Below are 27,033 nucleotides of genomic sequence, written 5' to 3' on the forward strand. Positions count from 1 at the left end.
GAGTTTTGTTATAAGATGTGATACTATTTATGAGTTTAAAATTGTTGCACTATGTTATTTGACTCATGAGAACAATTGAAATAAAGTTTATGTTATGTTATTAACTATCAAATGGGAGTTTGAGATAAAATGCAAACAACAGCAACAAACAAAAAAAAACAGTCCTTTGGTTTTCAGAAGCTGACGTTTCGAGCGATAACAGTTCCTGTTTTTAATGAGGTACTTTTCTAAGCGGGATCAACACAAGCAGGTTTCGCACGATATTCAGCACGATGGAATGAAACAACATTTACCTTTTCTCCCTGGTTACCTTGGATGCCAGTTTCTCCCAACATACCCTATAAAACAGTTAATGTACTTATTAACATTATCATCGTTATCATAATAACAGTAAATTGTATCACCATCCCGAGATGGATGTAGCGCAGAAAATGGCAGTTGTTTAGTTTTAGGAACCGACGCAACACCCGAGGAAAAAGGCTAATTTAATCAAGTATTAATTGACTGTCCTGTGGCTTTTGACAAAAAACAAACAAACTGTATGACTTACTGGGCTGCCTGGAGTTCCTGCTAATCCTTGTAAGCCAGGCCGACCTCGTCCACCCTGAGAGAAACAAGCAATAATTTAGCTTTTCAATTATTCGGCTTTTCACTTACAACATTGTTATATACTGGTTTATCCGAAGCACGATGCCGGCATTTCATCATTATTATCATGAGGCATTTCACAAATGGAACTCACTGTCAGCCCGTTTTTGCTTGGGCATCGCAAGAGTCATTGGGACTCATTTAAGCGTCAGCTGTTTTTTTAAACTGTTTCTTCAATTGCTTTTATAATAAAACTGAGAACATTCGGGTCCTTTTAGGACATAGCTTCGAGTAGCTGGAGTTCAGTTGTAGCTTTGTCTGCTTGCTCACCTGCTCTCCTTGAAGTCCTAGCGCTCCTGCTTGACCTTGTACACCCTTGAAGGAAAGTAAATAAAGTTAAAAATAACTGCGAGTTATATCATACTGAATGAATGTTCACTTTTTGAAACCTGTTATTCTGAAAACTATTTGGTAAGACACACCGTAGTTTCTCAAATATGCACCCGCACAAAATATGAAATTTAAAATGATACTCATCTATCACCAACAACAACGATAACAAAAACCACAACACCAACAACGATACAACAGAAGCAAAAGGATTAAATCCAAAGAAAAGAAAAGCTGGTTGTGAATTTTAAAACAGTAAAACTAGAAACATTTATATCGTTTAACTCTTTCGTCAGTTAATTGTCGAATAGAAACTCTTGCAGACTGGTTTTACCTGACTACCAGGCTGACCGCGACGACCCCTTGAACCTCGGTCGCCACGAATTCCCTGAAGGATAACAAAATGAATGAACAAAAATGGCTTAGGTTAGCTCTCTTAGTCAAGACTAAAAAGTATAATAATGTTTCAACAGCTATCTATACGCTGTACATTGCAACATAGACAGAGAGGAAAAAATAGCGTTTTTTTCTTTATGAAGGAAGAACTATTTAACTTCAAGAAGCATAAAAATTCTGCTTTTTTAATTTATGTGCATAATATATCAATAAACCTGAGTGAGAAGTCTTAAAAGGAGAAACAAATTTACCTTCATTCCTGTTGAACCACTTTGTCCCCGCCCACCTTGAGGTCCAGTCTCTCCCTATTTAAAAATGCCGAAACAGCAAGATTTTGTTGTTCATTTGGAAGTTTCACATTTAATCAATTAAAAAGTGCATTTTTATATGATCTGTAAAGAGATTTTGAATTTCGTCTTACCCTTGATCCCTCATACCCTTGCCTTCCGGGGGACCCTTGCGCTCCATTAGTACCCTGAAAACACAATTTTGTCGTAACGTTAGACTGTTATACAAAGCCAAGAAATTGTCCTTTCTAACTTACCCTTTTTCCAGTTGGACCGGTTGGACCACGGCTTCCAGGGAGTCCCATGTTTCCCTGTCAAAAACAAATTAGAATGAAAGCTTATATATTTAATGATGACAGCAGTATTACATCTACTGACAAACTCTGCGTTTATTTTTGTTGTTGTTGTTGCTACCGATTAATAGCAGCTGGCCCATCAAGACCATGCAGTGAAAACCAGGTCTGATACTGGCCACATATGTTGAATGGTTAGTATCCTCAAATTATCGTCATTTACCTGGCTTCCTTTGTTACCGGGTGATCCTGTTTGACCAACAGCACCAGCAGAACCCTGTGTATAAAATTACGCGAGCCTCAAAGATGAGTGCGACAATATGACAATATATTCATCATCAACTTGGGGTCGATAAGATAAATAAACTCAGGTCGAGCGTAAAGAAAATACTCTTACGATTCCTCCTCTTCCGCCAGAAGGTCCCGTCTCTCCAGGAGTTCCCTACAAAAAATTATACACACCAAATGGTCAAGGGACACTGAACAAAAAAATCATCAACAATGGAATTGTGATTCAGTCGCCCCCAATTACGCCGAGAACTAAAGTCAAGCCACTTCGAAAAGGTTTTATCTCCCTCAAACTGAAGTGACACGTCACGTCACCCAAAGCGAAGTTACATTGCACTAAACTGAAGTCACATCGACGTCACATCACAACTGAAGCAATAAATAACTACTTCTAGTTTTACTTTATAAAGAAAAGAAAGAAGACCCTATTTTCTTTATTTTACCTGTTTTCCCATTTGTCCCTGACGTCCTTGCTCACCTGCTACGCCTGAATCACCCTGTAATCACAAGATGGTGAATTTAGGTTTTTAAAAAACATAGTATGTGTGAAGACATTAAACGACAGGAAATATCAGCTGAGGCACTGTTAAACGGACAAACAACGGACTTGGTTAGGGGAGGCTGCACAGCGCTCTTTACTCAATACTAAAAGTACATGGCCGTTTTTTCCTTTCGTCAGTGGAACAGGATAACAGTAAGGCTCAAAAAGATCTGAAATTCTTTTGACTTCTTTTTTGCTCATTGATTAAACCGCGTAGTACTGATACGCGCAACACTGTTACGTGGCTGAAGATAAGGTAACTCGAAGGCAACTCGAATTACAACGAACGTTGTACAGTTGAAGGGTTCCTATATACTCGCTATATAGGCTTATAGGCTTTATGGTGTGATGATAAATGACGTACAAGCTGAACCTTGAGTTTTAATGAAATTTGCACTCAAACAAATAACAAATAACTTTTTTGAATTGACTTGCATCGATACTCATCTCAAGAAAGGAAATTACAAATATTACACAGAAAAACGACAAAATATTTTTGTGAAATAAGTAAAACTGACTATAGATTCTTATGGTAAAAAAACTCACCACGGCTCCTTTAGACCCTCTCATACCAGGCCCCCCTTCTTCTCCTTGCGCACCATTTCGTCCAGGCACTCCCTGAGGCCCATTGTCGCCAGTATCACCCGCATATCCATCATACCCGGCAGAACCTGCACGGCCAGTTCCTCCTTTAGCTCCTGGAATACCCGGGGCGCCGGGGGATCCCGTTTGGCCCGTTGCACCCTGTTGTTGAAAGAGAATGAATGCTCACCAGATCATCAATATCGATATCAACATCAATATTCTCAATAAATTTACAGCATCTTAGAAGGAAATTAACAAAACATATACCAAAATTATTATGTTTTATTAAAAGAGAACAAGGATATCGCGGGGTAATAGTGCAGACAATTCTGAGAAATATATTACACACGACGAACTTGAGCAACGTAAGCCAGATTGACCAAGCCGAATGCGCAATCCATGCTGTATAGTTCATTTATGACTAATTAAACTTACTAGAAACGGGTTTTAGTGTGTATGTAAAATTACTTTACCTATCTGTATTTTTCCAAATATCTGATAGATAAAGCAGTGATTACAATTTTTTAATATATGCAGACTTCATATTTACCCGTGTACCCACTGCTCCGGCAGAACCCTGTTTTCCTTGTAAGCCCTAACATTTGGAAGACATCGAATGAAATGTATTAAAAAAGGTAACAATAATATTATATGTCATAGGAAAATTGAAAATACAAACGAATGTCTAATGATCACAACAAATGGAGGTGCTTGGCGACTGTGAAAGTTGTAGAAAAACACTATTTTTGCAAATTAATTGTTATAGTTGTAATAATAATAATAATGATGATCTTTTAACAGGAGGCTCCACTCACTAGTGTGGTTTTCGGGGGGGTCCGAAAATAAAAAATAATGTAAAAAAAAAAATAAATAAAAAAAAAAATACAGTTGTCTCCAGAGCCTACCACTACCTCCTGCGCATAGCTGTTAAAACGAAATTCGCCAAGGCTGTTTTTTCTTTACCTGTTCTCCGCGAGGGCCCATTTTGCCGGGCTTTCCAGATTCTCCTTCTATTCCCTAAAAAGAAAGAAAGGGCATAGAACGTGAAGTACAGATAACGTACTTTAGTGTTGAAAGGTCTGAGTCAAATATTTTTCCAGCGGCCCTTCATACTCTTAGTCACCTGGCTTGTGCCTGCGTGCAGACGTCTTATTTTTCTGACGTAGGAAGGAAAAAGGATTGAATTTAACTTTTTACAAACAATGTATGACTCTAGCATACCGGATTTCCATTTCTTCCGGTCGCTCCAGTTTTTCCTCGCTCTCCCTGCAGCAATCCAAACATATATATCAACATATTGCATTAAATAGCAAACTTTCCTTTTGACTTTTCTTTTAAAATCTATAAAGGAGTCTATAGCAACGTGACCTGTGACGACAAAATAAAAGAACCTGCAAAGTTAGTTTAGACACTGAGGGTAACAGGCCATCAAACAACAGCAACATATCAGCTGTTTGTCGTTGCAGTGATCTTGTTTGTTTACTTTTATCTTGTCGAAATAGCAATTCTTTGAAACACTAAAAATACGATTGCCACTTGTAGACGATTATTTACCAAATCACCATCTTCGCCTCTGTCTCCTTCTAGCCCGGTTCTTCCCCGGCGGCCTGTTGGTCCTCTTGAACCAGGAGTCCCGGTTGTGCCAGAATCGCCAGCAGGGCCCTGTATTGTTTACAAAGTTCAGTCAGTTCCTGTTATATCAGCTTCTCTCGAGACCACAGTTTGGTGTCTCGTAGGAGACACCATTTCGGAAGTAAATTCATTTGATAAATTAAAAGTAAACTGTTGACAGAAATGCCACCGCAGGAAGAACTCCTGGCAACAGTCTTTCTACTGACCCTGCTTCCTGGGTAGCCTGGAGGTCCACGATTTCCAGGAGAGCCTGGATCGCCCTACATTTTATGAAAAAAGAATAAATATTCAGATGCACTGGCAAGGTACTCACCGACTTAATTAGGTTACATGAACATTGTCTTAGAACATTTTAATAAAAGGAGTTATTGGAGAAGTTTCCGATTTTTTTGTCACAAAAGTTGTGTTTGTCATCTTGGGGAAGTGTTCTGCTAGAAACCTCCCAATTCCGAACGAAAATAGCACCATCCTCTCATTCTCTTCAACAGATATCTTTGCAAGTTTTATAGGAATGCGTGGTAACAGAAAGGGAGTAAACGTTTTTTTTTTTTCTATAAAATAAATATTACAAAATTTACTTACGTCAGCGCCTGGGAGTCCGACTTCCCCTCTTGCACCAATGGCACCTACAGTTCCCTGAGAAAAAATTAAAAAAGAGCATTAGCTGATTTATATAATGGGTGCCCATTGGGGCATCCGTCTAAAGGTTTTCTTGCATTTTGGGGCATCACGAAGTGCTCCTCGCCTGACATGGACCACAACGAGGAAACCAATAGGCCTCCCGGTTAATGGCGCTACGTCACGGACAACAAATGTTAAAAAATTCAAGTTTTTTCGAGTCTATCGTTAGTAATCCGTCTTAAACTTGGCCAGTCGAAATTATCCTTGGTTATTTTTGCGTCTTTATTACTCCTTTGTTGTTTTTCTATGTTAGAAAATTGTTAATTTGCAGTGCCGTAGCAAGGGTAAAATAAGTGGTGGGGTACGCGAGCGCCGGAGGCGCGAACCACTAGGGGGGTCTGGGGGCATGCCCCGCCAGAAAATTTTGAAATCTAGAGGCTTGGAAATGCTATTTTCAGCGTTCTCCAAGAGCTTTTTGTGATTTACACATATCGCGAATTATTTACTTCCTACACTGTCTCAGCAAATGCATATTGAACAACCAAAACAACCAATTGTTGAAGAGAGTATAACTTGCAACGTCAATTACAAAACCGACTGTCATCATAGTAAGTTCGTAGTTATTAAACTGTCTGAGTTGCCTTAGAGGCAAACGTAGACTTCATCGGCAGGTCGTTTTTTTGTAAACTTCCCAAACAGGCGCTTGCGCCGCTGGTTAAAAATTGAAAAGAAGTACAAATGTTACTGTTTCAAACCTCTCGGGAGATAAAATTGTATTTTCAACATTTTATACCGTTTTTTTTCTTTTTGGGAAAAAAACCGGGGGGGGGGGGGCACGGGCCCTCCCGGCCCCTCCCCTTGCTACGGCACTGATTTGAGGTTTCCTTCAATTTGGAAGTAATAAAAAAAGTGCTTTAAGGGCTTGTCTGGACAAACACTGCCCGCCATGCTTTTGTCGGCGTATATTTTCTGTGCCACCGTGGTGATGTTTTTGTCATTTCTTTTAGCAACACAACTTTGATGAACTACAGCATCGTTGGACTTACTGCTCTTCCAGCGTCGCCTGGCGCTCCTTCTTTTCCGGCAAGACCAACAGAGCCCTGAGAAATATTAGAAAAACCGATTAATTTAAATTATACCTTTTTGATTCACATCGAGGTTTTTCATGCTAGCCTTTGCCTAGAAACCGATGAACAGTGAATATTTCGTACGTTGTGTTTAATGACGATGCGACTGTATTCAAAACGTTCTTTTTACCTAGACAGAAAGCTCTCAGATTTCTACTTCGTCCTTGTTTCACCTTTAAACATCGATATTGTTGTTATGTTATTGTTATGTAAACAGCCCTGATAACGTTTGCACTCTAAATATCTTCACAGATATTCTGGGTTATTTTTTTTTTCTCTTGAGTTATTTAACAATTAGACTACGAGCCCGAGTTTTCTATGAGCAAATAGTCAACGAGGCGCAGCCGAGTTGGCTATCGCTCTTAGAAAACGAGGGCGAGTAGTCTAATTGTTTTAGTAGAAACTCTAAAGGATTGCAGTACAAAACCTACAATATTGTGCACTTTGAAGACAAAAATAAAGAAAATTTACCGCTTAAAGAGATACGTGCGCGCGCGACTGTTTTCTATTTAACAATTAGACGGCAAGCCGAGGTTTCTACCGGCTGATAGTTGGCGAGGGGCGAAGCCCCGGATATCAAAGCCGGTAGAACGGGAGCCGTTAGCATAACCCACTGACCGATCTTAAACACAAAATATAGCTAGAGTTGATTTATTGAATGTTTTGATTGATATCAGCGAAAACTAAGCGCGCGCTCCGAGAGCCTCTACGGATCAATAGTAGGCACCTGTGTAGCCAATCAGCGCCCGATTACCAATAGTAGGTCAGTGTGGTTATACTAACGGCGAATAGAAAACAGTGGGAGAACCAATCAGATTCTCGGATTTCCAATAGAACACAGCTGAGTTTCTACTAATCGCCGATAGAAAACAGTGGGAGAACCAATCAGATTCGCGGATTTCCAATAGAACACAGCTGAGTTTCTACTAATCGCCGATAGAAAACAGTGGGAGAACCAATCAGATTCGCGGATTTCCAATAGAACACAGCTGAGTTTCTACTAATCGCCGATAGAAAACAGTGGGAGAACCAATCAGATTCGCGGATTTCCAATAGAACACAGCTGAGTTTCTACTAAACGTACTTAGTCTAGGTCAGGTTTTCTAAATGGACTACTTAAGAACTCCGAAACGGCTAGCAATGACAACTTAGTCCCCGAGGATGCGATCAGATGAAATTAAAACTAGCCCTTAATAATTATTTTTACTAAAAAACAAACAAACAAAATAAAAAGAAAAACATTCTACAACAGACTTACCACCAGTCCTCTGCGACCAGGAGTCCCTGGACTTCCAACCTGAGGAAATATTTTTACATTGTTCAGTATTACCAAAACATTACGAAAAAGAGAGCTATGTGCCTCATAATAGAGTTTTGCTACATATTTTTGCGCAGCTAAATGACATTACTTCTACAATACAACGGCAAAAGTAATAGACATACATTACAAAAAATATGTTTCACGTCTTTTAAGTGCCTCGATAAAGCAAGATTCTGCATATGAAAAGAGAAATTTTGAAGAAAAATAACGTAAAAATAGAGAAATAAAATAGAAAAATAAAAAAAAATAAAAACAAATTATTGCGAAAAAGCAACCCGATAACAAACATGAGATAAAACAAGATACACGGTGGGACTGAGACAATAGTGTAGCGGCTCTCGTAAGCTTACTTGTAGGGCCAGTTCTTGTCTTTCTGGAATAATTTTCGGAGTCGTCAACGGGCCCTTCTCACCTGGACGAGTCTGTGACGAACAAAGCAACGAATTATTACCTGGTACGATTCATGTGTCAGCCACACGTAAAAACAAATGCACAACAACAATAACATCTGATTACTATTAAAACATACGAGTGGATGTGATGCTTGGAATAACGATACAATGTTATTCTTATACGATAGGTGCGTCCAAGAGAAAGTAGTAAGCGTGTGGCGCGAGATGACATGCCCGTTTATGGCAGATAGAATGTAAGGGGTTGGAGAGATGAATGTGGTTGCAACTTGAATTATCCGTCAAAATACTTTACAAGTGAATAACTCAGGTTTCTTAATGTTATGTCTAGGCATGTATAGAGCGATTTTCACTTGAGTGTCGAAATTAATTCGTGTTTGCTTTGCCTTTGCATTACTACTCTAAGTGATGGGCTTAAAAAAGGTGCGCCACATAATCAAAAATAAAACCAAAGCCAATTGTGACTCGCTCACACAAGATTTCCCCGCCCTTATTATTGCCGACGTCATGTGTTTGGTTCTATTGAGTTATGCTTCGTTCATTCGATAATTTGTTTCCTTAATTTTAATTGGCCTTGAGTGCTTCACGACACCAATCAAAATCGTTATATACCAAATCAAAGTGCTTTAGGGACCGTTCATTTTTTATGGGGGGGGGGGGGGGGGGGGGGGGGGGGTTTGATTCCCCCCCCCCCCAAAAAAAAAAAAAAAAAAAAAAAATTTTTGGGAAGCCTCTTACACACTTAGTAATAGACCTACAGACACCCCCCAAGCAGGAGACCCCCCCAACCCACCAGCCCCCTCCAAAACCGCCTAAGTTACGTATTTTTATGACACTTTCCGAGATTGAGATACGGCACACTTGCATGTAGGGCGTAAATATTTTAAAACAGACCTCAAGAACTTAGTTTTACTTGTCCGTTTTCACTAGAGACGTTTAACTAAAGGAGGCTACAAATACAAAGTTTTCATAAAGATACCGCAAGATAGAAACTTACATCACCCATTACCGACCCTGGTGGCCCAGGTGGGCCAGGTCTTCCAGAGAGGCCTGCGGCTCCAATTCGGCCTTTTGGACCTGGTGAGCCCTAAATAGTTGAATGGGAAGAAGAAGAAAGAATGTAAAACCCATTGCATATTACAAAATGAAGAGCGTTTTACTGGTGAAATAGGCGACGAATTTATCTCGCGTTTTAATTAATATGAGAGTAGACCAAAGCTCCATCGCTCGCTCCCTAGCTACATTGAGAACTAAAGCTTTTTACTGAATCGACAAGTAAGTTTCAGTTAATATAGAAAACTCATTGGTTTACATTAGCTAACCTTATACCGAAGTCATTGCCAACTTTTGGCGTAGACTGGCGAACATATTCTATTTAACAATTGACTACAAGCCCGAGTTTTCTATGAGCGAATAGTCAACGAGGCGCAGCGAGTTGACTATCGCTCATAGAAAAGGGGTTAATTTTTTAGTAGAAACTCTAAAGGATTTTAGTCCAAACCTTCAATATTGTGCACTTTGAAGAAAAAATCAAGAAATACCGCTTAAAGAGCACGGGCGCGCGACGCATCGGCGAATAGATCAGTGAGAGAAAATCAGATTCGCGGATTTCCAATAGAACACAGCCGAGTTTCTACTAATTACTCTTAGTTTGTATAAATCTGTAATGTTAATCGTTCAGGCACATTTAAGTGCTGCTAGTTCATGTTACTATTATACTATGAAAATAGACTGAGGAAACACACTATCAGATTATAATTTTATTTGTGTGTAATTGGAATATAAAAATTAAATGATTGTTTTCAACTTACCTTATGTCCCCTAGGACCCAGATCCCCTCGTGCCCCACGAGCTCCTGCAAAGCCCTTTAAAATACATGCAATCAGAACGGGTTTCCTTAATAATTTGGATTCGCGTTTTCCAGATGTTTGAAAAACCCCGAAACCCTAGAGGATAAATCAATGTTGTAGCTTCACAGCCCCACAGTCAAGATAACGTTCGTATAGAAGGAAGCTACGATTTTGACATAGATGACCACGGTACAGTTAAAGAAAACCACTTTAGGGAGATAAGAATTTTAACAGCAACGTCCAAGGCAACAAGCGACTTCTAACGATTATAATATGAAGACCAAGCGCCTTGTAGGAATTGAAAGAAGGCCGTTATACAGGTTTTTAAGACACGTTTACTCCGGATCCATTTGTTGCAGTTTTGTAACATGTCTGGTATCAGGGTAACAGTGCTCGTTAAATGAAGTTGTGGAAAAGAAAAAACGTATTAAAGTTTTGCTGTCAGTTGACGATAAATCTTCAATGGATTCGTTAGCATTGTTTTTTCGATATTGTGCATTCCTAAGTAATGCAATGATAAGATTTGCAACCCACCACTGGCCCGAGGGAGCCTGGGTCTCCTGGTGGTCCAATCACCTAACAAAAGAGAAAGCATCACATTGAAAAATAAAAAACACACACAATAAAAACAAACAAATACGAAGACCGAGATTAGAAAACCCCCCTACAAATTCCCATAACCAACCGAGACCAGGGAAATCACGAAGTACAGTCAATCAATCAATCAATCAATCAATCAATCAATCAATCAATCAATCAATCAATCAATCAATCAATCAATCAATCAATTAATCAATCAATCAATCAATCGTTTAACTTACATTGCCGTTTAACCGACCGTCTGCCTGACAGATCAACCCAACAGGCAAGTAAGCCAAGCAACAATCAAATAAATTAATGAATGAATGTACAATAAATAAAAGAATGGCTGAAGTGAATGTGTAGATAAGTGAAGAGCAAATATAAAAAATTAATAAGAAGTTTAACATGTAAAAAGCGAACGATACATGTTGTACTTGGAGGATGCCTTGAGCTATTTATGAATAAAAAAAATGTCAAAATGGTATATTACTAACGGTAAAATACGGACATAGATTTTAAGGAAGCAGCAACTGAACGTAATATCAAGCTAAAATGGAACAAGGATTTTAAAGGTAAGGGCATGTTGGGAGAAATTACGATAGGTAACAAACTATAAAGGTGAATTTTACCTTTATACATATTATACATACCGTCAATTCCACTGTAGTATCGGTAGAAATTATGAGGAAAAAAAAAAAACCAAAACAATAGGCAATTAGACTAGCGATTTCGAACACGAGCGGTTGCCTATTCGGTGAAAAAGTAACTCTTTTTCAGTCTACTTACTAATATGTCTTAATATCTTCACTGAGTTCTAGAATGCTTCTGTGAGATTATCCTGACGTACGTTTAGAGTTTGTCAAGTTGTGATAAGGGGAGTGGTACACACACTTTCATTTATCTTTGCACCCAGTCTCCTTGAAAATGTTGGAAACCTTCTTCTGACACCATGCAACAAGTTATGATAGTGTTTGTACATGTCCTGCCTCAGCTGGCAAGTGAAATACTGGGCCAATTATAAACTTGATTATGTTAACAACCGTAGCGAATTTAGAAAGCTAACGTTTCGAGGGTTAGCCCTTCGTAGGAAGGCTTCCTAGGGCTTTCCACAGTTGCTCATTCCAGTTGCCATAGTGCTCCACCGAGGTGCTCGGCTGCTCCTCAGTTGCTCGAGTTGCCCTCCACGTGCACCTCCGTGGTCATGGACAAACATCATTATTTTAAGCATAAAGATATATAGAAAATAAAAAGATTAGTATAATATAATATTTAGCTTAGATTATAATAGTATAGTTATTTTAATTTATTAGGGACCACAGACAGGTAAGTTTTTTATCGGAGGATCGGTGCGTCATTTTGTGACGAGTTTTTAATGCTGAACAACTTGAAAGTTGAAGCATTTTCTGAACTTCCTCGGAAATTTTCGGCAAAGTTCGTTAATTCGAACAAGTTAAAAAAAATACTCGGAAACGTACATATGATCTCTAATCTGAGACCCGGACTATGAGTGAAAAAAACAAAAGGAAAGGCGAAGGAAAAAAGTGGGCTTGTAGTTAATTGTTAAGTAGAAAGCCCCTTAGGCTAACGCCCGAAACGTTATTCAGCGACAAAGAGCCTAACGCTTTCGAATTTACGTTTAGCTCGCTACAGCGTTTACATTTACATTTATCAGCTTGCAGTAGATAGTTAGCTTCAAGTACGATAATATTTTCTCAAGACAACTTGCCTCTACAATAGTCCCGTACTATTAAGTCGGCAATACCGACCAGGTGTGTTAAAAGTAGCTGGAATCGCGCTTCGTGGACTGCTAGCAATGGATCGCAATTCAACCGGGTCAGCTGATCCTATGCCAATAGCATAAATTGCAACGTTCTTGTCTTTTAACGGTTGAGCGTTTTCTCCTGCGTCGATGAAATCCCGAGTTCGAGGATCTTGAGTCTGTTTTCCGTCAGTTAAAAGAACAAGCAGCTAGAGGTAAATGATACAAAACAATGTAAATAAAATGTACAGATGTAAATCCTTGCTTTGTCACTGCTGAGGGACTATGTCACGGGGATTTCGCAGTTTTTTGGTCCAAACTGTTCTGAAATAAGTGGTAGGCAAATTAACCCATGAAAAACATTGTCTTTGAACATTTAACGGAAGATATAGTCTTTACTTGGGGATAGAAACGACAAACTTCGCCTATATAAATATCGATGAAAAATGGAAGGCGCTTTTTCGAATGTGCAAGTCCATTTCCATCCGAGCCATCCGCAGCCAAACGCATTTTTGAAACAGACTTTAGTGCTCTAAAATAGCAAGTTGTTAATAAAAATGGGCCATTATTTTTAGGTTTCCAACGACACAAAAATCCATGACATGGTCCCTTTAAGGCTAACTGCATCTTAAAAATTGCTTTCAAAAATTATTTGTTTAGGCCTGATAGATTGTCTCTGACCACTCACTATCACAAGCACTTAAAATGCCCAGAGCAAGGAGCATCAAACAAATGCTCTCATTAACAAATGTGATCAAACATATCCTGCGGTATTTGGGTAGTAAAGTGATTTCGAGTACAAGTTGGAATAAATAAACACGAGTAACAATTTTAAAGGTCAACAAGTCCGCGGTAGGGCGGGTGAAATTTGCAGTGTTTGAAAACTTTACAAGTGCTGTATATGTATTTTTAAATTGCACAGAAAAATGTTTTATGTGACTATATAGTTTAGGGTAAATTGACGTGTTTTTAGCCAATCAAAATGCAGAAATTGTTGCCTGTAGATTCAGTTAGGACAAAAAGAAACATAAAGGAGAAGAAAAGCGACACAAAAGACTGTTTTAGTTAAAAATCTCTTTAGCGTTCCCTGGAGGAAGAGAGTCCAAACAACAAGTTATTTCCTACCTTCTTGTACTCAGGTCCCCTCATTCCATTTGCCTCAGTGAACACATCATTGTTCGCCAGATCCAGGGCTTTGTTGATAAAAGTCTGTCCGCCCGTACCACTTCTACCAAAGGAACGTATTCTACGAGACACGCTTTCTGCATTGTTAACTGATCCCGCAAAATCATTGAACCTTATAAGCACCTCAGCGTCATTGCTGAACATAAGAGCGGCAACATGAGTTCCTTGGTCGGAAATGTCAAAGCTTTGAACAAGTGTCTCAGTAAATTTCTTCATTATTTCCCAGTTTCTGTCAATAATGCTGCCCGATTCGTCAAGGATGAAAGCAAGATCGATCGCCTCTTTACACACAGGTCCTGAAACAGATGACGTAATCAAAAATGCACTGGTTTCCCCTCTTTTTCCACCTGTCTATTGATAGTTTAATTTCATATGGTCTTTTATTAAAAACTAGCCATGTTATATTGCAATTCCTGAGTTTTGATTGGTTAACAGGCAATGGTATATTTAACATTATTCCACGTGCGCGCATTGGATATGAGATGGTAGAGGCGCGTACGATCTCATATCCAACAAGCGCGAGTGGAATAATTGTTTTTTAAAAACGCCCAAAGAATTGCAAAGAATGCAATTTCGAGCTCCCCAGCTATTTTGTTGACGCGATCGGCTACCAATGTGGTCAATGGAATGAGCCATATACCATTCCCTGTTAACCAATCAAAACGCAGGAATTGCATTACACCATTGCTAGTTTTTTAATAAAAGCTCATATACCATGGACTACAAACATGGTAGATGTACGCGTCAACGAGAACAGCCTGGGAACTCAAATATTGCAATTCTTTGAGTGTTTTAATAAAAAAAAATTTTCCACTCGAGCTTGTTTGATATGAGATAGTTATAGCCAATCCGTTGCTGTGCACCTCGTTGGCTATCTACCATCTTATACCCAAAGCGCGCTCGTGGAATGATTAATGGTTGCATAGAGTAAGATGTTCTCTATCTCGTTAAAATTACATCAAGGCCCACTAGCCATCGAAAGTTAACTCCGGTGTCTTAAATATAAAGCGACTAGGAATATTATTGCTTTCCATGGACGGGAAAAAATTCTGTCTGGTTCGCTTTTCCTCGCGTATGAATGAATTCACACAATGAACACTGCGCGCGCTAATTAATTTAGACTTACAGCCAGAATTACTAAGATCTAAGCCAGCAAACGAAGACGGATTTTCTATTCAAAATTCTTATCTGTTAAAACGAGCCGAAAAATCATTCTATCCGCGTTCACAGGCTTGTAGGACCTACAGCGAAACTTTGTTCTATCTCAGAGTCGAAAAATTTAACCCCCTGGCTAATCGAGCACTAATAGCTGCTTCCGGTGTAAATTGATTGGTAAACACAAATACTTTGGTCACGCAAGACTTGATAAAGGTGGCGATAAAATGTAGTTAAAAAATTCAATTTTAAACATAAGCGAAGTAAAAAAAAGCAAGTTAAGGCCAAAATATAAGGACAGGTTAACGAAAAACTGTTGTTTTGACTAAAAATGGACCTCATAGTGAAGATGCTATCTATATGCATGCTTCGTAATAAGATCGGGCAAAGGGATATTGCGGGACCTTCTGTGCATGTGTTATCAAATAAATGGCCTTTGTTTAAAATTGGCTAGCCCTTTGTTATGTCAGGAAATCCAAAGAATCACTACAAACTGACTTGAACATAGCTTGAACTGACTTGAACATAGCTGGAGGTTACTTATGTTAAATTCAATATTCTCTCGATGACTGCAAGTTAAAGAAATCTGTCATTACTTTGCGCTATTCACGCATAAACGAAACCTGGATGCCTGAGGCCGTTTTGTACGATAAAACGAAGATATAGATAGAATAAAATGGAATGTAAAAATGCTCATCGCCCTTCCTACTTAAGGTCAAGCAGTGCTCTCTTGCATTTTATTTTCGTCTAAGCCGTATAGAAATACAAAGAATCTTTTTATTTGTAGGTACGTACTCACCGCCGTTTATCACTCTTGCTAGCCACGCTAACTTCACCAGCACGAGTAGAAGTTTCCTTAATAGAGTCATATTGAACAAGGAACAACCGAGCTGGTCCGAGCTTGCATTAAACCACTCTCGATCGTTCCTCGCAACTCGCCACCTTCACTAGTTATGGTATAAACAAGGATTTGAGAAGTCCTATGTGAGAAATACGAGGTGTAACTTGATCCGTCTTGAACAGACACAAGTTGATTTGTAGGTTAATTAGATAGATTTTTAAGAACGCACGCTACTAGAGTGAAAGGTGCATTTATCGCTGCAGAAAGCAATCAGATTAGCTGCCTTTTATTGGGGAAGGGAGGGTGGGGACGAGGATAAAAGATGCCTATAGTGGTGCTGTTTGGGCGTGGCATGTGCCCATTGTAGGTGACAAGTACAAACGCTGAAATGTGGAGTAAAAAAACAATGCTGAAAGACGAAAAGTAGGCACTTTTAATTTTCCAGGCTTACTCGTATACACAGACAAGACGTCATCTGCAATGTGACTAAAACATTTCAAATACAACCCTATTATTGGACAGAATTTTTTTGAGTAGTAGGACTGATTTTCCACTGCTGTAGTATACCTACAAGTTTTATGGCTATTTGGACGCGAATTGGCCTGCACTTGAGTGCTCGGCAAATATCTCTGCTTCACTGTCATCTCGGATACGTTGTGGAACAGGGAAGTAACTCGGTGGAGCCACTGGCTTGGCAGCAGACACTTGTTTGGACTTGTTCTTTGCGCTAACTCAGCGTCAACACAGCCGAAAAAACAGGGAACGTCTTTCGAACTCAGCAAACGTCTTTCTCATAAATTAAATCTCATCGTACTTCACACTTGGCCATTGTAACAACTGCTAAGGGTAAACAAGGTAATAATTAAGGTGAGCTTTGCAGCCTTTGCTTATATATATGCTGTCCTAGTTAAATTAAGGTGTCCTCTAGACTTCTAGTTTAAAAGAGATCGAACGGCTTTTAAAAAACGAAAAAAAGGTTATAGGGGATTTGGATGTGGTGCTAGATTCTCGCGACTTCTCGCAAGAGTTTGGCAACTCAAAGGGGCTAATTTGCTAATTTGCTCATCAATTCTGCCATCTCAGCTAACACTTTCGTGAAAATGTCTCAACACTCACTTTAAAAATCCGGCATTTCGCAGCGGTCAGCTTTAGTCAATTCTTAGCTATCAAACCCCATGCAGACCCTCTAAATACATTACTCCAGTTTTATTGATGCCGCATATCAATAATGTACGTAAACAATCGCACTGTTTTCTGACATTACGTCTGGGCCACGTGATTATTTGTTAACTCGTCAGAGGCCATAGTGGAGTTAACCATTAACCGTAAACTGGGCTAAAACCGACTCGTCCCAAGTCGTCTTCATTCAGCGCACGGCGCGAGGTGAAGCATGGGAGAGCAAGGAGTGATGGGAAGGAAGGAAACGAGTCTTCCCCTCTTTTCCCTTTCCATCACCTCCTGCTCCCTCAACTCGGCCTTCTCACTAGGGGATGTGCGCTGTATGATAACGACTGGGGACGAGTCAGGGGCAAAAACGTAGTCGTCAACCGTCAACCGGAAAAAAAATTTTGATTCGTGCAGTTCCATTTGCGTACACAAACCTACCTACAGTTTCAAGTCTTAAAAGTTTAAGACACGAGCATTCACAAGCATCTCGACGCAAGTAACATTCGCTAATGACGCTGATTATTATAATATTAGTGTTTTTATATTTTATATTTTATATCTATTTATATAATATTAGGATTTTTATATTTTATATTTGTATATTTTGTTTTAGTGTCCCCAATTAGCTATTTACTTAAATACCATGACACTCAAATAAAGTTTATGTATGTATGTATGTATGTATGTAGCAGCGGCTTCAATCTCTCCGATCGCGAAGAAGCAACACTTCAAGCTAAACCTTACAAAATCGGACAGTTAAATTTTCTGAAAATGTTCGAGGTGGTTTCAGCTAAAGGCTGGCAAAGTTCTGGGACTCGGGCCTTGTTCTTAAAGAAGAATATAACTATACTCAATAATGAATGTATTATATGGTCTATAACGAAAACATCTGCAGTTAACCAAGCACAAAACGAACGGTTTTGGCTGCACTTGATTGCGTAAATGAACGTTTTGTGACGGTTACGAAATTTAGTTTGTGCTCGTGAAGGTCAAATGCAAAAGGTTGAAATGAGAGCGACTGCTCGTTGTTTCAGTCAACAGTCGCTTTTTGAACATACTCAGTGACGTCACAGCGTTAAGAAATAGAAGCCGAGTGAATCCTTTATTAAGTGGGTTTAAATTTAAAAGATCGTTAGACAGATATAACATCCACTGAATTCTCGAAATATAAAAGACACGTTGCAAGCTCAAGGTGGATAATTGGTGATGAGATCAAATCTCAAACCATGTATTACGCCTTGCATTCCGTTATAACGATATGTTAATCGCATTTTCGCCAAACCTAATTCTGAGAGTGGTTGGAGTTCTGGCAGAGGGAGTAATATTTGGATAGCGAAATCCATTTCCTTCCTGATAGCCATTTTTGCAGTTTACTTGGTACCACCTTGATATGATTGAGTGTTAGAAAAAAAATCGTGGTTCCGTTAGACAAAACCGCTAAGCTGCCTGTCATGTTTTTTCTAAACAGATTAAATTTTATACGCACAGCGATGTCGAGACTTTGGCGTCCCTGTCTCTGTATCAACACCGACCTCTCTCATTTGTCAGTAAAACTTACTTATTAATACGTAATATTGCTCTCAAGGGATTAAAAGTAAAGAGATATGTTTGCAACTTAAGTGACTTAGATGCGTAACCAAACAAAGACAGGTTTTAGTGCCATGACCTGACGCTGAAATTAAAACGTGGTAGTCTACAATTTTAGTTCGTTTGTACGTTTATTATGACCTTTTTCCTGAACAAGCGACAACAAATTTTAGGTTGTTGACAGTTAGCATAATTGTCTTTCCGAGTGTTGCCGTTGGATTTAAAAAATAACTGCAACACATAGTTTCACGTTTTACGTTTATTCACCAAAAATCCAGATTCCTCCGAGCATTTTAGTAGAACTTTTTCTATTTGTATATGAAAATTGTAGTGAGCGAGTCTTGACAACCCGAAAAAAAAAAATTACTTACGAGGCTCGAGGCTCATTAATTTCAAAAGCGTAACCGATCGACTCCTAACGATCCTAACGTTGGAGAAAATTTATGTTAAAACATTTTTACCCTTGCGGTATCAACTCGACAGAAGATGTTATGAAAATTTATAAAATTGAATTAAATTAAATTAATTTAATTCCTGCTGAATTATTGGGATGCCCAACAGAAAAAAAAATGGGCGTTAGACAGGGCGTTGAAAGCATATTCAAATTTTTCATTTTATCACGTTTGCTTTCCAACTAAAAATACTTCGTACCCAAAACGTTAAGTTTTGTTATGACTCAAAAATGCCTTCCTTTCCGATGGCCGCGTCTCTGTATCTCTGATTATTTGCACGGAAAACGATTCGCTTTGTTGTTTTCTTTCTTAGCAGCTGACCATAAAGGGTCATAAGGGTTTACCGGACCCATACCACAGTCAGGTTGATTGATAAAAGTCATGGCCGGACGAATATTTCTAAATGAAGATGGCGGTGTCTTATGTAAATCAAAAAGCATTCGGTGTTTTTCAATTCTTTATACCAGAAAAGAAAGTAATTTACCGTAAACCGTTCGAAATGATATGTATTTTGCGCGTCACAAACTGATTATGGCGATCAAGTAGTTCTAGTGTAAAAAACAAAAAAAGATGGATTGACCTCCTCAATGACATCTCTTTAAAACACTTTGCAATTTAAATTCCAGTGTTATATTCCAAGCACGGATATCCTGTTTTCAATTCGAAGGACGCGGCGTCAAAATAACAGTTTGCTATAAATAAGGGGCTTTGTCGCGGATTTTACCAGATTTTTGAACAGCCAAACTTTATATTTGTTTCCTAGGAAACCTAAAAATAATACAGATGGCTCGGATGGAAATGGATTGCAATTTGAAAAATGAAGGCTAAACTTTTGAAGTTGTTTCCGCGCGTCAAAAATTTAATATTTGTAGCCTTAGCTTGATTTCTATCCGCAAATTAAGGTTTTATTGTCCTTAATGTTTTTTACGGGTTAAGTTGCCTACCACTGATTTCAGAACAGTTTAGACCAGAAATCTGCAAAATCCCCATGAGGTAGCTTCTTTAAGATAAATGAACACCAAATGAGGTGTTAATAAAATACTGAAAAAAGGACAAAGTCGGAAAAGATTTCCACAAGATTGATAAGTACTGATCGAGCAAACTGTGACACAGCTCCCTTATGAAGTTTGTATACTTGTAGAGAGCTGTTTACTTTTTTCTGTCAGTGTATAGTAACCAGAACATAAGTGTTTCAAGACTTATTTTTTGTATAACTATTTATACGTTAATTCATTCGCTTTATAAGTTCATGCCCATTGCCGTTTAACTCCGATCCGTTTTTAAAAATAATTTCTGTTCTGATTTCTTTTAACAGCTTCAAAGGTCAGTTGACCGGGAAATGAAGTAATTGGATCCAGCAGTTGATGGATTTTCACCCATATTTTTTGAAGAACTCGGGATCGACCAGCTTGTCTTGTTTCTTGTCTATGGGAGACAAGCGCAACAAATTTTATGTTTTTTTTACGACACATAATTGCGGAAGACTGATCGGTAAATTGCAGTCTTCTTGGTCATGATAGAGTGTGAATTAAAGTTAACAAATAATTTGTGCTGGCGGCCTGAATAACCTTGACAGCCAGTTATATAAACTTGGAAGTTTGATGGTTGAGAGCCACAAATATTCACACACACACACACCCAAACGTATGTCAATCAAGAAACCTTCCATTAAGATATTGATCTCACTGGAAAGATATCAACCCACTCCTTCGCGTCAGAGGGCTGCATCTCTGTCTCCAAATGGGACGAACACTTCAATGGTAACAAAACTTGTGGTCTAAGTCAACGCAGACATGCAAATCCCTTCCGGGTCAATAAAGACATTTTAAACGTAGGTTTCCTTATTCTCTTTGCAGCAGAGGAAAGAAAACGGAAATAGCGACACATGGACATGAGCACGCATTAGGAGCTTTGGTAGACTTTTCGTATGGTACAGTTTCTCTTATTAAATATGTTTGATTACAAAATTAAGAAATGATTGACACATGCACTCTTCCCAGTTAGTACACGGAATGTTAATTACGACCATTGAGCGTTGAAAGGTTTTAAAATGTAGTGAAGATTAAAGCAATGTGATAAAAGCCCCTAAATAGTCATTAAAGGAAATGGAAGCTGGGTTCAATTTTTAATGAAAATATGTAGACTCCACACCCTTTTAAAACGTTTATGACATGTTTCGCTATATCAGATGGAATGTTGTGTAATCGAGATTGGTCTCGCTTACTAAAAACATAGTTGACCGTTGAAAAATAAGTTAGTTTCTTAGTTATTTTTATCCTCGACAAAGTACGTTATATTCTCAATCAAATAAGACAACAACAGTTTTCTGAATTACTCTGAGATGGTCTTAAGCACCAACTAATCTTAACGATTTCTTTTGTAATCTGGAATTAAAAGATGGTCGTCTTTTTTTAAAATCTGTTTGGGCCGTTACCATGGAAGGAGTGAAAATATCGAATTCCTGGAATTTTGCGTTTATCAACAGCTAATTACATAAGTGGGCTTTACCCTACACCCACGCTCACCATTCCAATTTTGAAGAGGCCCCTTGTATTTTGAGCCTATAAAAACAAGAGCGCGTCTTGGTAGCGCAACATTCTGAGTTTTGAGCCCTTCGACAAGACACACGAAGACAGAGTACAAACCGGTATACTGCTGCAGAATCACCAATTCACCGAGATGGCAAAGCTTCAAGTTGCTTTTTGGCTTCTGGTAGCATTCACTGTTATGCTCAAAGTAGAAGGTGGAGATCTCTACCGCCGAATGGGGTTTTTTGGTGAGTCAAAAGTTCAATTTCAATGGTTAAATGCTGTCGTTCCTAATTACATCCACTACGATCGCTTTTGCAAATACCGCTTTTCTTAGCCTGCGTTGCAGACAAACCTTAACTCCGGTATCGAGGATTTTGTGACACGTCCGGCTTTTCTTTGCGTTCGAAATTATCAAAAGGTTATGTGTTAACTTAACTTGACAGAATTGGCTCAAGGGAACGGTCAGTCCACTTTGACAAAAATATTCCAGAAGTAATGACACACCGAAAAAAAAATTACAAGCTCAAAATGATTGAGATGGATATCACAAACGCCGCCGAAGTTGAACATGCCCCATTAGCTGATTTAATATCATTTTTCTTTGCATTCGTTCTTAGATGAGCCACTGTTTGATGATGCGGATCGGTTGAAAGATGTTTATAATTCTGGTAAGGGCACTGACCTGTGTATCCTAAGTGCAGTTGCTTTATATACCAAATTGAAGAAACGTTGACCCTGTCCCGTGTCGCTTGTCTAAATCAGTTTAAAAGTGCTCCGTGTCGCTGTTCAGTTATCGCTCTTCATGTCGCTGTCGGTAACTAAATGGAAGGAAATTGCCTGTCCTTGTCGGAATTTAAGTTTTTCGATAAGGTTTGTCGTTTGTCAACAATTTCGTTTCCTTGTGCATGTGCTTTTGTTTATTCCTAGAGAACAGCATAAGAAGAGTGAGCGTTTTTAACTCTTATAACTGTGCTTGTCCCTCTGAAAACTAGCCTTTATCCACAATTTTGCATGCTATGCACTTTGTGTTGGTGTTCTCTTTTTGTGAATCAAACGCGATATAAAATCTGTTTATTTCACGCAGAGCTGAGCTCCGAGGGCTGTGCCGATTATGAAGGCTGGACCAGATTCTGCATAATGTTTCAAAGCCACTGCCAACAACCAAGATTAGGCTTTGTTCATAGTAACAATTACCGCCTTTTTCATTCACGATGCAGGCGAACATGCGGAGAGTGTTAAACCTGAAAGGTAGGTTATGGGAAAGTTGAAAGAAATAATGTTAAACAAATGAAGTGTCCTGACAAAGACGAAGAGCAGGACAAACGTTGACTGTTTTCTTTCCCCTGAAGGGAGGGCTATTTTGGCATGTGACGCAGTATAGGGTATGGTTTTGAGGTTCTTAAATAGGGTAGTTTTCTTGCCCGTTTTGGTGTTGTGATCACTCTGTGACCTTTGATAGGGTCCCTTAAAATTGTATAAGCTAAAATTGTAGCGCATCCAGCTTAAAGGGAACCGGGACATTTAAGTTCCGGCCTGATGCGCTACCATGCTTGGTATATCATTTAATACAATAAAGTAGAAATTCAACTCTTCCTTGGCCACACTGTAGGGAAGCGCGGTGGGCTAATTTATTTAATAGACTACATTGTTAGTAATTATTCTGATTTTAGTTCTTTAGATGCCAATCAAAAAATTATATTTCTCATTAATAATATAGATGCCTTTTTTCTGCAAAAAATTAGGTTACTTCATTCATGAAGCTTTTGCACTAAGAAATGAATCGACAATCGCAACAATTGTCAATTAGTTGATCCTATTACTTGCCCTTACATATCTTTAGATGTAATTCGTATTATTATTATTATCATTATTTTCCTATACTTTTGCAATACCATTTGTAATTGGGAATGCAAATAAAGTGTGTTGTTGTTGTTGTTGTTGTTATATAAGGGTTAACGCGCTCGCGACTCCGAGTCGAACGGCCCGGGTTCGAGCCCAGGCCGGGGCACTGCGTTGTGTTCTTGGGAAAGACACTTAACTCTCACAGTGCCTCTCTCCACCCTGGTGTTTTAATGGGTACCGTACCGGCAAAATAATGCTGGGGGTAACCCTGCAATAGCACCCCAACCAGGGGGAAGTAGCAATACTCATAGGTCGCTTAATGCTACTGAAACCCGGATAAGCTCCGGCTGTTTGGGCCACATGGCTAGGATACAAACATACTTTACCTTTGCCAAACTGTAACCAGTAAGTATGAAAAAAATACAATAACTGTTGCTTTAATTTTCAACAGGAAGACGATAAAAAAGACTGGGGATATTTTCCACGCATTTGTAGTATTGGCAGTACATTTTTTATTACTTAATAGCGGTGTCCGCATATCGCTAAGAGATACATGTAAAGCTGAAAGGCCAAAATATAATCCTGTTAACCCAACGGAATGGAGTATAGATTGAAACAAATATAAATGCTTGTATGTTTCAGTGTAATATAATAGATGCATTAGTGTATTTTATCGAGTGTCAAAGGGTCTCGGCTAAATGATTTACTGTTGTTGAAAAAGGATTGTAACGCCAAAAACAATTGTTTTTATTAATAAATATCACAAGAAGTATTTACTTTATCTTGTTTGCGATTTGTCCTTAATTTCATGTTAATAACTAGTTGATCTGAGCTGCTGAGCTGGCTCTCTGCGCAAGCGTATCAATGCAAGTTATAGGAAAACTATGGTAAATTTGTCTAAATTGTCAGTTAAATTTGAATGGCGGGCGAGAGCATAACTGTGGGTACAGGTATCAGAAAGTATAAGTTTGGTTACATATTTTGGTATCTCCCAGAGGCACAAATGGCCCTTTGAATCAAACCTTTTATATGAAATATAAAATGCTTGGAATCCTTCCAAATACACTAGAACAATAAGAAAACACTTTCATTTGGCTCAGTTTTAGTCGATTAGTGGAGCTGCAGTAGAAATACCTTCCATGCAATAAATACCAGACCGACCCCACCTAGAGAAAAAGCCCACTAATTAATGAACAACAATACGCTAAGAATCAAAATTTTACTGATTTCCTTTTGGAATACTGTTTTCACGGATTTTCCTAGAGCGCGTTCAGTTGTATGAGCAAAGGAACAAAGACATTGCCACATGTCAATACAAAATTGCAAATATACGAAACGTTAACTCTACACGCCCACGTGTCCGCTAGCAGAAAATCTCCTGTTTTTGAACATCCCCCTTTCCCACATCTCCTCGCCCTTACAGACATGGTACAACTTTAAATAGAACATAAGGAAGCACAGTGCGAAAAAGTTAAATCAGAGCAACTAGAAACGCAAGGTGAAGTATGTAGACCATATTTATTCTCTTTCTTCTGTTTCGTTACGTTCCATTTGTATAAATGTTGTTAGCTATCACCTATTGCAGTTTTTTTTGTATCTTGATAACTAATCATCGAGATGTTTGTGCGTTGGATGTTTAAGCTCGTACAGAAGTTTACAATAAACAAGGAAGAACATAAAGGCCTTGTTACACTCGCTTGCGGAAACCTCCAGTTATGGCCATACAGTCTACTAAATGCGTGTAAGTGCCCCCTTATCGCTTCTGATTTCTTGCAAGAACTGGGTTTGAGCTCGTGGCGACCGTATACATACACTCGTAGCGACACGAAAAGCCCTTTCCTACTGGTCGCTCTGAATTATTGCTTATTTAACGAGAAGACTGGTATACAAAATGGCCCGGCTGACGTCAAATTTTTTTTGTAGTTCGTCACTTTTAAAGGTATTTTATGACTTGTCAACACTAGGGCAAAAAAAAAAAATTGATTTCCCATGAATTGTGGAAACGTCCAAGAAGGCAGTGATTCACGCTAGATAAGTAATAAAAACTAAATGTGCATTAATTTCTTCATTAAAATTATTAGGCCCCATTTAGGGTAGTTTTACTGAAATATTTATTTACAACAAGAAATGAATCTAATCTTGTTAGGAAACTTGACGTAGTAATTATACTATGACGAATGTCTCAACTTGTATTAGCTTTCCCAAGAAAAGAAAAAAAAAACAACCGTTACTTTTTAAATTTGTTATGGTAAGGGAAGATCAATGAAAAATAAAAATAAAAAAACCTGAAAAATTACAACCATTTAATGGTTCCTTAACTTAAAATAAAGTCAACAATTTGACGTATAATGTGTTCACCTTCTCAACAGAAGTTGCTCAAATTGAATTTAATTCAAAGGGATCAAGAAACTAATAGTCTTACTTGAGCTAAAAACGAGAACAAGTTTTTAGAGAAAATATTTAGATTAATACGATCAAGGTTCTTTGCTAAGAGAAGCACAGACGTTCAATTTCAATTCCGAACTCTTCGCCGCCGTCTCCGATGTCATAAGCTGCTATGTCGAGTATGGGAAGGCGGTAAGGTTTGGGCGTGTCCACCTCTAGCACCGTGTGGTGCCATTTACCGTCTTTTACCTGCAATCAACAGATAGAAAGCAGATTTTTTTAACCATGACTTACTTTAGTGATAATTCCTTTTTAAGTTCAATTTTTGTGCTTTCCAAGTACTTGGAGACGCAATAAAAGGTTACCTTCTTTTGTCTAAGTTCTCCCGAACCCAGGAAAAGATAGCGGAAGATGTCGGTGTGAAAAGTTCTGAAAGCGGTACGATTTGTAAGTAAAATTGGGATAATGAGCCTGAATTTTACTGGAAAGCCTCCCTTTTTTCTTTTAGATAGAACTTTTCTCCTTCAAGATGCAAATTCTGCAGCTGGACATTGGGTACCGAACTGTACGTATACAGCTAGGGTATTGTTCTGATACCGATAGATAGATCTAGAGGTTTATGACACGTTGTCGTCAGCGGTGCCGGGTCACCCGGGAGTAGTACTAAGTTCGCTGTGACAGTCTTCGCGTGCTTTCGCGCGCGTTAAGAAACATGGCCGTATATGAAAATATCACTCACCAAAAGATAAATGCCCGATTCCCTCTATGGCGCGCGCCTGCAGGGAATCATGGTAGTTGTATTCATCAAACCATACGCGGGACTAAGCAACGATGAATACAACTACCGTGATTTCCTGCAGGCGCGCGCCATAGAGGGAATAGGCCATTGACCCTTTTATTTGCAAGTTGTGAGATCACGGTTTCTCGACCCCCTGCTCCCACAGCGTATCATATCCTTGTTCACAATAATAGTTGCTTACCGAACAGCCATCTAAGATGAGCTTTGGTTTAAATTTGTTTGAGGACTCGGCGTGCATTTCAACGCCATTATCAGCCTTGATCTTAATGGACTTGGACAACTCGTTGTTTTCGTTGCTCCAGGCCACTGAGTCTTTGCAGTTGTACTTGATTCTCTGCCTCGCTCGGTCACTCAGCAAGCGAAGAAATTCTAACTGACTGGGCTCTGATACATATTCAATCTACAAGAAAATCGGAAAT

The 27,033-nt window shown here is 38.8% G+C and overlaps 4 protein-coding genes across 6 annotated transcripts in view; 1 reads left to right on the top strand and 3 right to left on the bottom strand.

Annotated features, from left to right (window-relative positions):
• The window catches only part of LOC144661320 (uncharacterized), a 29,107-nt gene extending 17,536 nt beyond the window's left edge, over positions 1-11,571 (bottom strand). The window contains exons 1-24 of the mRNA XM_078522045.1: positions 11,562-11,571; positions 10,864-10,905; positions 10,291-10,344; positions 9,477-9,566; positions 8,420-8,491; positions 8,007-8,045; positions 6,668-6,721; positions 5,583-5,636; positions 5,207-5,260; positions 4,923-5,030; positions 4,590-4,634; positions 4,332-4,385; positions 3,919-3,963; positions 3,330-3,527; positions 2,686-2,739; positions 2,352-2,396; positions 2,178-2,231; positions 1,919-1,972; positions 1,796-1,849; positions 1,626-1,679; positions 1,313-1,366; positions 919-963; positions 551-604; positions 294-338 (exon numbers count right to left, since the gene is read on the bottom strand). Of these exons, the coding sequence (XP_078378171.1) occupies positions 294-338; positions 551-604; positions 919-963; positions 1,313-1,366; positions 1,626-1,679; positions 1,796-1,849; positions 1,919-1,972; positions 2,178-2,231; positions 2,352-2,396; positions 2,686-2,739; positions 3,330-3,527; positions 3,919-3,963; positions 4,332-4,385; positions 4,590-4,634; positions 4,923-5,030; positions 5,207-5,260; positions 5,583-5,636; positions 6,668-6,721; positions 8,007-8,045; positions 8,420-8,491; positions 9,477-9,485 (1,245 nt within the window). The 5' untranslated portion in view covers positions 9,486-9,566; positions 10,291-10,344; positions 10,864-10,905; positions 11,562-11,571. The remainder of the gene's footprint in view (positions 1-293; positions 339-550; positions 605-918; positions 964-1,312; positions 1,367-1,625; positions 1,680-1,795; positions 1,850-1,918; positions 1,973-2,177; positions 2,232-2,351; positions 2,397-2,685; positions 2,740-3,329; positions 3,528-3,918; positions 3,964-4,331; positions 4,386-4,589; positions 4,635-4,922; positions 5,031-5,206; positions 5,261-5,582; positions 5,637-6,667; positions 6,722-8,006; positions 8,046-8,419; positions 8,492-9,476; positions 9,567-10,290; positions 10,345-10,863; positions 10,906-11,561) is intronic.
• Positions 11,572-12,639: 1,068 nt separating this feature from the next.
• Positions 12,640-15,879, bottom strand: LOC144661053 (matrilin-4-like). The gene is made up of 3 exons (XM_078521762.1): positions 15,810-15,879; positions 13,796-14,151; positions 12,640-12,879 (listed from the first exon to the last, which is right to left on the bottom strand). The coding sequence occupies exons 1-3, from the start codon at positions 15,877-15,879 to the stop codon at positions 12,640-12,642; spliced, it is 666 nt and encodes a 221-aa protein (XP_078377888.1).
• Positions 15,880-21,381: 5,502 nt separating this feature from the next.
• LOC144661338 (uncharacterized) lies at positions 21,382-24,211 on the top strand. 3 transcript variants are annotated; one of them, XM_078522066.1, is made up of 4 exons: positions 21,391-21,833; positions 22,206-22,256; positions 22,673-22,851; positions 23,898-24,211. In XM_078522066.1, exons 1-3 carry the CDS (start codon positions 21,737-21,739, stop codon positions 22,825-22,827), a joined length of 303 nt encoding a protein of 100 aa, XP_078378192.1. In that variant the 5' UTR covers positions 21,391-21,736; the 3' UTR covers positions 22,828-22,851; positions 23,898-24,211. The 3 variants fall into 3 exon arrangements, with proteins under 3 accessions (XP_078378193.1, XP_078378192.1, XP_078378191.1); XM_078522065.1 differs by having other exon boundaries at positions 21,409-21,833; positions 22,673-22,836; positions 23,882-24,211; XM_078522067.1 differs by lacking the exon at positions 22,206-22,256 and having other exon boundaries at positions 21,382-21,833; positions 22,673-22,836; positions 23,882-24,211.
• Positions 24,212-25,326: 1,115 nt separating this feature from the next.
• LOC144661316 (uncharacterized) overlaps positions 25,327-27,033 on the bottom strand; it is a 77,394-nt gene continuing 75,687 nt past the window's right edge. The window contains exons 69-70 of the mRNA XM_078522037.1: positions 26,796-27,014; positions 25,327-26,064 (exon numbers count right to left, since the gene is read on the bottom strand). Coding sequence (XP_078378163.1) covers positions 25,918-26,064; positions 26,796-27,014 — 366 coding nt within the window. The 3' untranslated portion in view covers positions 25,327-25,917. The remainder of the gene's footprint in view (positions 26,065-26,795; positions 27,015-27,033) is intronic.

This window comes from Oculina patagonica, chromosome 7 (assembly GCF_052425735.1).
Source record: "Oculina patagonica isolate OP01 chromosome 7, crgOcupat, whole genome shotgun sequence".
NCBI lineage: Eukaryota > Metazoa > Cnidaria > Anthozoa > Scleractinia > Oculinidae > Oculina > Oculina patagonica.